Source organism: Impatiens glandulifera, chromosome 6 (genome assembly GCF_907164915.1).
Source record: "Impatiens glandulifera chromosome 6, dImpGla2.1, whole genome shotgun sequence".
Lineage (NCBI taxonomy): Eukaryota > Viridiplantae > Streptophyta > Magnoliopsida > Ericales > Balsaminaceae > Impatiens > Impatiens glandulifera.
In genome coordinates this window covers 56,213,853-56,226,201 of record NC_061867.1, presented here as the reverse complement: position 1 = coordinate 56,226,201, position 12,349 = coordinate 56,213,853, and the positions used below count along the sequence as shown (strand labels likewise).

Sequence of the window (12,349 nt, the reverse complement as noted above, 5' to 3'; positions counted from 1 at the left end):
CTACACTATATTGATTTCGCGAAATGAAGATTTTTTTTGAAAATAAGGTTTTTTTTTCTTGTATTTTTATTTTCTGTTGTTCATAGAATGGAATATAATTGAATTCATGCTTCCTTTTTCTTTTCCTGTTTGCTTAAAAAGACGTAGGTATGAGACATTATCTTGATTGACACCGGGATATTCTCTTAGGAAAACCCGGAGGTGTTAAAGAATAATGTGTTGGATGCGAAGTTGGTTATCATAAAATGTAATGAAGTTAATAGAAAGTTGAGACTTGCCTTCACAAGGACTTTAGATTTCTCCATGACTTTGACGACTTCACCAACATATGATCGATCCAGGCTCCTATAGAAGTTGCAGCTCTTCCTTCAACATCCTCACTAGAAAGTGGATAAAAAATTCCAACATAAATGGCTACCATAGGCTATAACAACTTCGAACAGTAGATTTAATGTATAAAGTGAAAGTACAATACTAGACAATAAATAAGATAAACACATGGATTTACCTTTGGAATTCAAATAATTTCTCTGAGCTTCGAGACAATTGAGATAGTGAGTCTTCTGTCAAACCTGAAGTTGAAGATCGTGTATGTGTTGCTGGTAGTATTGCCTTAGTCCCTCTCCCTATTTCGAAATTCCCGTCTTCGCCAACCAAGCATCGCCGGAGGATGTCAAATCGGAAACGCGGTGATCAATTGTTGTAGTAGCCATTATTGAAATTCTGAAAATAGAGAAGATGATGAAACCCTAGAGCTTAGGGAAATATCGTGTGCTCGATGTTTTAATTTGTCATCATCGACAAGTTATGCCTTATGAATAAAGTTCACTCTTGCCCTCAACTTATTATCACTTGAGCGTTATTTACCCTTAACTTTTCTTCCACTTTGTCTATATGATTTCTTATGCTTTATTTTTCTTTTCTTGCAAAGTTTACTATGCAACTTAATCATGCATTCTAATTGAAATTATGGGCTTATGGGTTTTGGAGATCCCGCCCCGGGTAAAATGGTTAATCAAACAGGCAGTGGGAGTTTCCAAGGAGGTGTGGGAGTGAATAATCGTGGCTATTATGGAAGAGGAAACTGGGGAAGGTCCGGTCCAATAAGTACGGCCGTGTGAGTGGATAACAAGAACACCCAAATGTCTTAAAAAAATCATAGTCAGGAGAAGAGTTAAATATAGTCTCGAATGGTGAACGTTGATGTAATGTTGGAGTAGGAAGACGATTGATAAGATATGTGCCTGTTTCAAAAGCTTCACTCCAATAATGTAGTGACATAGATGCATGAGCTAATAAAGTGAGACTGGTTTCCGTAATATGACGATTTTTTCGTTCAGCAATACCGTTTTGCTCAGTAGTATGTGGGCAAGATAAACGATGTAAAATACCATGATTATCCGTTAATGATTTGAAATTTCTATATTCTCCTCCCAGATCAGTTTGCAATATTTTGATTTTACGACTAAATAAATTTTCAACAAGTCGAAGAAAGTTGATAAACGTATTCAAAACATCCGACTTTTTCTTTAGCGGATATATCCATGTGAATTTGCTAAAATCATCCACAAAATGTACGAAATAACGACAACCATTAGACGAAAATTCAGGAGCAGGTCCCCAAACATCCGAATGAATTAGGTCTAAAGAAGCCATATATGTAGATTTTTAAGCCGAAAAAGGTAGTTTATGTGCTTTCCCATATTGACATTATCTACAAAAAAGAAATAGTATTACTACCTGAAATTGGTAACTTAAAGTGATATAACTAAAGATGTAGTAGCGCTAGAAGGATGTCCAAGTCGTGAATGCCAAATTTGAGCAGGAGATCGAATACCAATAAATACGTGTTTATTAGAACATGTTGAAAACGAACTTTCAGTAGGTTCAATGCAATAAAGTTCGTCCTTGAGTAATCCCTTAAGAAGCACTATCTTCGTATCTCGGTCTTTAATAAGACAAATATTTGGGTGGATTTCAAAAAATACGTTATTATCTGATGAAAATTTCGCAACACTCATCAAAGTTTTAGTAATATCCAGAACGTGTAAGATATTACGTAAGTAGAGAGATTTTTATTGATTTAAAATTTTAGTGTACCAATATTATAAATATTCAGAGGCATATCGTTTCCGACTTTGATAGTTTGAGTACCTGTATAAGGAGCATGTACATATAGATTATTAAGATCGGAAGTAATATGGTCGGTAGCACTTGAATCTGGACACCAAGTGAGATCTATAATAGTAGACGGTGTAACTAACATTGTCGTAGGATTTGTAGAAGAATTAAAATGAGGGCACTCGAGAGCACTTTGTCCTTGTACATTACATATTTGACAAGATGGATTATAAAAACAACTTTCAGAGCGATGACCAATTTTATGACAAAAATTACATTGCTGACGATTATTGTCTCGATTCTGTCTTTTGTTCTTTCCGCCTCCATGCCTATAAATATAAGCAACATTCGCCGAAACGTTTGAGCGCGAAATATTTTTATAATAGAATTTTCTTTTCTTAAATATGAGTCATTGTTCATGATTTAGAAGGATGTCTGTCATCTCATTAAACGATAGATCTTGTCCAGAAGTTATAGCACATATCATCGGCTCGAACTCGTCTCCAAGCCCGTTGAGTAGAGTTAGTTGCAGATCTTGATCAAAAACATATTGTCCGGCAGCGATAAGTGCATCTAATAGGTTTTTGATGTGTTGAATGAAGTTAAGAAGAGAGTCACTACCTTTGTGTGCGTTTAGGAGTTGACTCCGTAACTCAAATAGTCGGCTCTTTGATTGAGAAACATAGATTTTCTCTAGGGTTTTCCAAAGTTTTGCGCCGAAGATAATTTTGAGACTTGTTGACGAATCTCGTCGGTCAATGTTAAAAAGAGCCATGCAAGTACCCTTTGATCTTGGATACGCCATTATTTAAACTTTGGATTCTTGATTTGAATTGTATTATTTTGACCATCTGTTTCTTGAAAAATTTAGGAGGAGTTTCAAGATTTCCTTCTACTATATCCATAAAATCATAACCTATTATGATTGGAGTAACTTGTGATTTCCAATAGATATAGTTATGTTTATCAAGTTTTACGTTTCTAGATATTATTGGTAGAACTGAGAAGTGATATTGTTCTTTCATTGAAATCGTTTTCGGGAATTTTCCCTTATAAGCTCTGATACTAAGTTTGATTTCTAGAATTTATAAAATAAATAAAAACTATTTGATTGAGTTCTTGAAGAGAAAGATTGAAATAATATTATTGATTGAATAAGTAATCTTTACAATAGTTTATCTATTTATAATAGTAATAGGGAAATAACTAAATTGAGAAAATATAGGAATTGGTTATTATATTTAGCCTAATTAATATGAGATAAATAAATAGTTTCTCTTATTTATTTAATATTTTATCAGTGACATCCAAATAATAACTCAGGGAGTAAACCAAGAGTTTGTCATATTTGTGGTGCTACTAACCATATGATGTTTATGTACCCGTCTAAAGGGAAAAATGTTGCGGCAGTTCAAGTAACTGATTCCTCCGAGAAAGAAAAAGGGACTCAAATGAGATCCTTAAAACTACTTAATGTTGTAAAGGCTAGTGTTGTTGAGCCGATCAAGGGAACAAATAGTGGCTCAATGTTCATGGAAGCCTTAATCGGGGGTAGGCATGTCAAAACACTAGTCGATACTAGAGCTACCCACAACTTCATGCGTGAAGTAGTGGCTAAGGCGTTGGGCCTCCGCAACAACCCAACGAGAGCGATTATCAAGTCCATGACCGGGGAGGCTAAGGAAGTGCAAACCCAGATCGGAGACTAGAAGGGAACAATCTCGTTTACGATAGTCCCTATGGATGATTAAGATGAAGTGTTAGGACTACGATGGTTTGATCAGGTACGCACTTGCATAGTTTTTTATTCTAATTCGCTAATCATTTTGGATCACGAAAAGACTAACGCGATACCAACAAAATAGAATCAGAGGGATCGAGCATGCTCTCAACAATGCAATTCAGTCGAGGTCTCAAACGTTATGAAAAGACATTTGTCGCTTTTTCTATGATGAATAATGAGAACGATTCCAAGGGAAAAAGAGAAGTACCTGAGAAAGTCCAAATAGTATTGGAGGAGTTCAAAGACGTAATGCCCAACGAACTTCTGAAAATATTGCCGCCAAAACGGGACGTGGACCATAAAATCGAGCTAGTGACAAATGTCATGTCGCCATCTCGCAGGTGTCATCCTATAAGGCGTGCAAGATGGCGACATAACATCTATCATTAGCTCAATTTTGTGGTCCACGCCCAATTTTGGCGACAATTTTTTCGAGAGTTCGTTTGACATTACATCTTTGAACTCCTCCAACACTATCTGGAGTTTTTCGAGTACTTCCCCTTTCCCTTGGAATCATTTTCATTATCCATCCTAACAAAAACGACAAATGTCTTTTCACAACGTTTTAGACCTCAACTAAATTGCATTGTCGAGAGCATGCATGTTTCCTTTGATTCTCTACTTGTTGATATCGCACTAGTTTTTTCGTGATCAAAATAATTAGCGAATCAAAATAAGGAACTTTGCAAACGCATACCTGATTAAATTATCGTAGTCCCAACACTACATCATCATCCATAAGGACTACCGTAAATGAGACTGTCCCTTCTAGTCTCCGATCTGGGTTTGCACTCCCTTAATCTCCTCGGCCACCGGCTTGGCTGTCGTATTCACAGACTTGATAGTCTTCTTGTTAGGTTGATGCGGATGCCCAACACCTTAATCACTCATTCACGCATGAAGTTGTGGGTATCTATAGTATCGACTAGTGTTTTGATGCGTCTTTCCTCTGATCAAGGCTTACACGAACATTGAACCCCTTTTTGTTCTTTTGATCGACTTTACATCATTGAGCAGTTTTATGGATCTCATTTGAGTCTCTTTTTCTTCTTTAGAGGACTTAGTTTCTTGAATTACTGCAACCTTTTACTTTTAAATGGGCATATAGACTTCATATGGTTAGTAATACCACAAATAACTCATCGATGTGTGTGGTACTAGACTATATTATCTCAATGCTAACTAGTAGCCTATTAGAAAATGTAAAAAGAATGAACACTTAAAAAGAGAATTTGGAGAATATAAGTTGTATTTCTTGTCTTTTGTTCATGGTCAAGACTTGTTTATATACAAGTTGAAAAATCTTTCTAGATCCTTTTTATCACTAGGATATTCTATGAAATTATATCATTTACCTAATAGAGAATTCTAGATAGTTCCATGAAAGAAAAAAGTTTACAAAATCTAGAACCTTCTAGAGTATGTATATTAAGGGGTCGTGACAATAAAGTCACCTCATTAGAGATGACAACGGGTACCCTACTCGTCGGGCAGTGAAATACATATCACCGAACTCGATTATCATTTTACAGCCCGACCCCGACCCCAATGGGTATCTCTCTTCATATCTCCATCCCAGATTCGTTGGGTACCTGATCCCCGACATGTACCTCATTACCCGATTAAATTTTTATAAGATTATATAAGTTGAAGAATAAGAAACATACATTTATTAAATAATAAATAATTTTAAAATTAGTAAATCAAAATATTATAAAAACAAATGAAAATATTATTTACTTTACCTCTCTCTATATATATGGTGTGGATGTTGATAAAAATAACAACTTTATTATAGAGTTAAAGAAACATGTTAAAATGAAGTTTAAAAATAAATTAAAAAATGAAGAGTAAGAAGATGGAGAAAAATGACATTTTATTATTTAAAGAAAACTTGAAGAGTAATATTTTTTATTATTTTTTGGAATATTAAAAATAAAGTTGAAAGGAAATATAGATAAAAACAAAATAAATTATGTATTTAAGATGATGATGTATTTGAAAGGTCACAAATTTTGAATAAAAAACATTTTATTTTATTATTAATATAAACATGTATCAAGTTTGGGTTTCGCACGCTCCCCGTCCCCGACTTCAAACCCGATCGGGTACTTTTTTCCTCCACATGCCCGACTCCGAATCCAATTTAAAATACTCGAACCCGACTACCGGGTACCCACGGGTATCGGATGTACAGGTACCCATTACCACCTCATCTGTTTTTTAGGGGAAAAAGCAATGCAAGAGGAAGAACACCTAAATTTAGGTAAGAAATAAATAAACTAACTTTTTTTTTTCACAAAGTGGAGATAAAGCAGTTCACTCTTTTTTTTTCTTTTTTTTTTTTATTTATCACTTTTCCTCTCAAAGATATTTCTTATGTACACAACTACTAATGCTAGTTTGGTTTCAAAAGATGCATCAGACTATCATGGAAGACTAAACCCATTGAAGCAAAACAAAATATCTTCCAACCAAACATTTGACCAAAAGATTCATCATCTCAACCTGTATATGTGCATAATTTAATGTAGGTCAAAAGATTCATCATCTCAACCTGTATATATGCATAATTTAATGTAGGCTGATGTAATTGTTGTTTATTCAAATGGGATTTTTCATGGAAGATGTACTCAGTTTTAGATTAAATTATAAATTATTAAATTTATGTTGACTTTCTAACACTGGATATGTACCAAAAAACTTTATATGATCTGTTCAAAGATTATTGATACACAAGTCAAAGAGACATGTGATAAGGTAGAAGAAGGATTTGCATATTTAAAATAAAGGAACAAACAGGCTAAAAGATAATTACCACTCTATTTGCTGCCTTACGCAAAAGATTCTTGTCTACCCACTAAAGAAACCAACTCTGTTAAGCAACTTACTCAAACATCATGACAAAATTGTCTGCATTTTGTTTTCCTACTTTTCACCCAGTATGAATATGCCATATGCCAAAAAGAAATCAATTTATTTGGCAGATTAATGATCATCTTCGTTTAGAGTGTGAAGCTAACCTCCTCAGTACCTTTGAATCTGGGCGGTGACTGCTTGATTTCCTCTTCTTTTTCTTCCTCCCAACTCTATTATTCCTTGTTAGTCTTTGCCGACGAATCTCAGGATCAGCCCATCCTTTTCCCCATTCTGAGAAACTTGAGTATGGCTTAGGGTTTTCCATTGATAGCAGCATATCTGCTTCAGGATAAACATAGGAGGGCTGCTCCATCTTATTTTGTTGCAACCATTCCAATCCCAGTTTTGTTGGCTCTGGATATTTTATCTGAACATGGACCTGTACAATAGGATAGGGTGCATAGCTCAAATCAATTGAATTCAAATGAAGCATAAAAACTCCTAGAGAAAAGAATGAAAAGTAAATACCCTCTTATAAATGTATTGGAACTACCCTTTTGGAAACACTTTTCATTTTTTGTTTCTGGAAGCGGATGCAGATACGTCGATTCAAAAATTTATTGGTTGTAACCGGATTTTGATACAAAAACAAAAATTACAACTGTTTCCAAATGATATATTAGAAAATAGTACAAGGGTAATATTGTAATTAGTAGAATGTGTAGAAGAATGTTATGGATCTGATTTCTCTCATCTCTTAAAGGCTTAGGCCATTTTCTTGTCATCACACACTTCTTCTACAAATATTAGACCTGGTACATTACAGAGTTCCAGTTCTGAATATAGCAAATCGAAGAAATCCTTTAAGAGCTAGGCAACAAGGTTTTATGTTGACAAATTTAATTAAGCCTAAGATAATTTGTATCAGTTCAATCACATTGTGTTTTGTTGCAAACCCATAAATAATACTCAGAAATATTAACCACCAGTCTACCAATAACTTTTTTATGAAGAACATATTGTTGTTAAAGTAATCAAATTAAAAATGACTATAATCATCCATTGAAGACCATACCATCTCATCTCCCTCCTTGATAAATCCTTTATCTTCTAAAATTCGAGCAAGACCTTGCCACCAGAGGTTATCACTAGCTGTAAACTTCTGAAACTGCACCAAGAAACCATCATTTGAGAAGTATCTTATTTCACTATTAATTTCTCCGAATTTGGCTAGATGCGCCCAGGCTTATCAACATGAAGTGTTTCATAGTCAAACATTGGCAAGTAAAAGTAGAAAAACCAAATAATCATCCAAGTACATTATTCTTGAGTATTCATGCTCAAATATGAACTTGCATAAACCTGTTGCTTACATTTTACTGATGAACATAAAAGATTGCACCCAGATAACAGAAGTTACCTGTTCCCTAATTTTACTAATGAATATCTTGACATCCGGTTTCCTCTTGTATTTGACTGGTTTATGGCTGTCAGAGATGCCATCATCATATACGCTATACAGAAGGCAGCCTTGTTCCTGAAAAATTCAAGTGATGGTTGTGAATGCTTGTTCTTTCCCTCCATGATAATCAACTTGGAACTTACTTAGTACTAAAGTACAACAACTGGAGAGTTCATTTTCATCTACAAAATCTCTTACTATTTAACCCAACTACTTGCAGCTATAGAGCTTGCTGATAGCAAGTATCACATTTACATGTCCTTTTCACATTTTATATAGCAAGAAGAAGGAATAACTTACGGAAACACCTAGATAAGAGACTGAAGAGTGCCTTATAGTTTTTTTTTTGGAATAAGAGTGCCTTATAGTTAGGGAAAACGAAATAAGACCCCAGATGATGGACATGTCCAGTACTTACATAATGTTCAGCAAAAACCTGCATAAAAGCTCCTATATCATCCATTACATTCAGCATTTCAGGTGGACCTTTTGTGCAGACATCACATCTGCATAAACAAAATTATACTCAGATAAAGCACATATCTGAGAAAACATATGCCAAAGAGTGAATAAATCATACGTAGCCATTTCACTTGAACCCACAATAACATAGGCTTAAACATTTATTAAGAGAAATTACCTTATCCTTAGATGATTCAGTGAGGAAAATAAATGCATACACATCATAAACAGATCTCCAATATCAATGACAATAAAAGCCACTCAATCTGAAAATGCATATGTTTTGTTTTGCTTCTTTTATAGGAAATGCAATAAGCTTTGGATGTTTTGGGTTACTCAACTTACTGAGAGAGCAAAAAACTTGTTCATGTATTTCTAACCCAAAGCTAATTTACACACCTGAGATTTACTAATGGGTCCCTCCTGACTTATTTCTTTCACTAGCTATACTTTGATTGTGTGCAAATATTATGGAGCACATTCAGTTGGACTTCATCATATACCCATATGGAAGTGGTTACATAACAGGGTCCAATGTTAATGGACCGGGCCGGTTAACCCAGTTAGATAGTGATAGTATAATTAGGTTAATCATCCCGACCCATTAACATTAAAACCCTAGTATGTAACAGAGAGATAAATTGTTTATTATCTATCTAATAGTAGTATATTGATGTCCCCAAGGGTGTGCAAATGCCTAGGGATGAGCATAATATGGGTTTACCCAAACCTAACCCTAATCCAAACCCAAAATAATAATTTGGGTCGGTTAGTATGGGTTGGGTTGAGTATGGGTTGAGTTAAATTTGGGTTGAGTTTAATTTGGGTTGGGTTAGGGTTACCCAAATTACCCAAATTATATAAATTTAGTTTAATTCTCTATTATTAATCCAATATAAACTAATCATCTTCCAACTTTAAGTCGAACACGTTTTTGACATGTTTAACATATTTTTCATACGTTTAACACGTTTTGCACACGTCTAACACGTTTTTAATATTTTTAGCACGTTTCACTTATAACACGTTTTTCACACGTTTAACACGTTTTTCACACATTTAACATGTTTTTCACACGTTTAACACGTTTTTCATACGTTTAACACATTTTTCACACGTTTTCACATTTTTGACACGTTTAACACGTTTTTGACATGTTTAACACATTTTCACACTAATAACACGTTTTTCACGTTTTTGACATTTTTAATACGTTTAACGCGTTTTTGACAAGTTTAACACGTTTTTTACGTTTTTGGCACGTTTAACACGTTTTTAACATATCTAACACGTTAACACGTTTTTTTTATAAGTTTAACACGATTTTCACGTTTTTGGCACGTTTAACACGTTTTAAACATATTTAACACGTTTTTGATAAGTTTAACACGTTTTTCACGTTTTTGACACGTTTAACTCGTTTTTGACATTTTAACACGTTTTTGATATGTTTAACATGTTTAACACGTTTTTAATATTCTTATCACGCTTTCACAATTAAAACATGTTTTTCACACGTTTAACACGTTTTTATGTTTTTGGCACGTTTAACAAGTTTTTGACATGTTTAACACGTTTTTGTACTAATAACACGTTTTTGTCATGTTTAACACGTTTTTGACATGTTTAATACATTTAACGCGTTTTTGACAAATATAACACGTTTCTTTTTTACCTTTTTGGCACGTTTAACACGTTTTTAACATAACTAACACGTTAACACGTTTTTTTATAAGTTTAACACGGTTTTCACGTTTTTGGCACGTTTAACACGTTTTTAACATTATAACACGTTTTTGATATGTTTAACACATTTTCACACGTTTTTCACACATTTAACACGTGTTTCACACATTCAATATGTTTTTTATGTTTTTGGCATGTTAAACACGTTTTTGACATATTTGACACGTTTTTCACACATTTTTCACATTTTGGTACGTTTAATACGTTTTTGACATATTTAACATGTTTTTCACGTTTTTCACATTCTTAACACGTTTAACATGTTTGTAACATATTTAATACGTTTGTAACATGTTTAACACGTTTATCACGTTTTTGGCACGTTTAACACGTTTTTGGCACGTTTAACACGTTTTTGACATTTTAACAAGTTTTACACATTTAACATATTTTGACATGTTTAACATATTTTTTTTGCACGTTAACACATTTTGATAAGTTTTAACACGTTTTTGGCATTTTTGACACGTTTAATATGTTTTTCGCACGTTTGACATTAAACATGCGAAAACGTATTAAACGTGTCAAAAATGTGAAAAACATGTTAAACGTGTCAAAAACGTGTTAAACGTATCAAAATGTGCCAAAACGAGGAAAACGTGTTAAACGTGCAAAAAACGTGGAATATGTGTCAAAACGTATTAAACGTGCCAAAAACGTGAAAAACGTGTGAAAACATGTTAAACATGTTACAAACGTGTTAAACATGTTACAAACGTGTTAAACGTGTTAATAATGTGAAAAACGTGAAAAACATGTTAAACATGTCAAAACGTGTTAAACGTGCCAAAAACGTGAAAAATGTGTCAAAAGTGTTAAATGTGTCGTAATCGTGAAAAATGTGTCAAACATGTTAAAAATGTGTTAAACATGTCAAAATATGAAAATAGTGTCTAACGTGTCAAATGTGTTAAACGTGTTGAATGTGTGAAAAACGTATTAAACGTGTCGAAAACGTATTAAACGTGTCGAAAACGTGAAAAACGTGTTAAACATGAAAAACGTGTTAAACGTGTCAAAACGTGTTAAACGTCTCAAAACGTGTTAAACGTCTCAAAACGTGTTAAACGTGTCAAAACGTGTTAAACGTGCCAAAAATGTGAAAACGTGTGAAACGTGTCAATAATGTGAAAAACGTATTAAACGTGTCGAAAACGTGTTAAACGTGTCAAAACGTGCCAAAAACGTGGAAAACGTGTTAAACGTGCCAAAAACGTGAAAAACGTGTGAAACGTGTCAAAAGTGTGAAAAATATGTTAAACGTGTCAAAACGTGTTAAAACGTGTTAAACGTGCCAAAAATGTGTCAAAAGGTGTTAAACGCGTCGAAAACGTGAAAAAACGTGTCAAAACGTGTTAAACGTCACAAAACGTGTTAAACGTGTCAAAACGTGTCAAAACGTGTTAAACGTGTCAAAACGTGTTAAACGTGCCAAAAATGTGAAAACGTGTGAAACGTGTCAATAATGTGAAAAACGTATTAAACGTGTCGAAAACGTGTTAAACGTGTCAAACCGTGTCAAAAACGTGGAAAACGTGTTAAACGTGTCAAAACGTGCCAAAAACGTGAAAAACGTGTGAAACGTGTCAAAATGTGAAAAATATATTAAACGTGTCAAAACGTGTTAAACGTGTTAAACGTGTCAAAAATGTGTCAAAATGTGTTAAACGTGTCAAACGTGTCAAACACGTCAAAAACGTGTTAAACGTGTTAAACATGCCAAAAACATGAAAAACGTGTTCCACGTGTCAAAAATGTGTTAAACGTGCCAAAAACGTGTTAAACGTGTGAAAAACGTATTAAAAATGTCAACGTGAAAACGTGTTAAACTAATAAAAATGTGTTAAATAAGTCAAATACATGTTAAATAAAAAATAAAAATAAAATAATTTGGGTTACCCAACCCATACTCAACC

General features: G+C 33.9%; 1 protein-coding gene across 1 annotated transcript; it reads right to left on the bottom strand.

Annotated features, from left to right (window-relative positions):
* Positions 1-6,807: 6,807 nt before the first annotated feature.
* LOC124942569 (ATP-dependent DNA helicase Q-like SIM) lies at positions 6,808-9,110 on the bottom strand. The gene is made up of 5 exons (XM_047483098.1): positions 8,866-9,110; positions 8,644-8,731; positions 8,184-8,300; positions 7,839-7,931; positions 6,808-7,202 (listed from the first exon to the last, which is right to left on the bottom strand). Exons 1-5 carry the CDS (start codon positions 8,910-8,912, stop codon positions 6,900-6,902), a joined length of 648 nt encoding a protein of 215 aa, XP_047339054.1. The 5' UTR covers positions 8,913-9,110; the 3' UTR covers positions 6,808-6,899.
* Between the last annotated feature and the right edge of the window lie 3,239 nt (positions 9,111-12,349).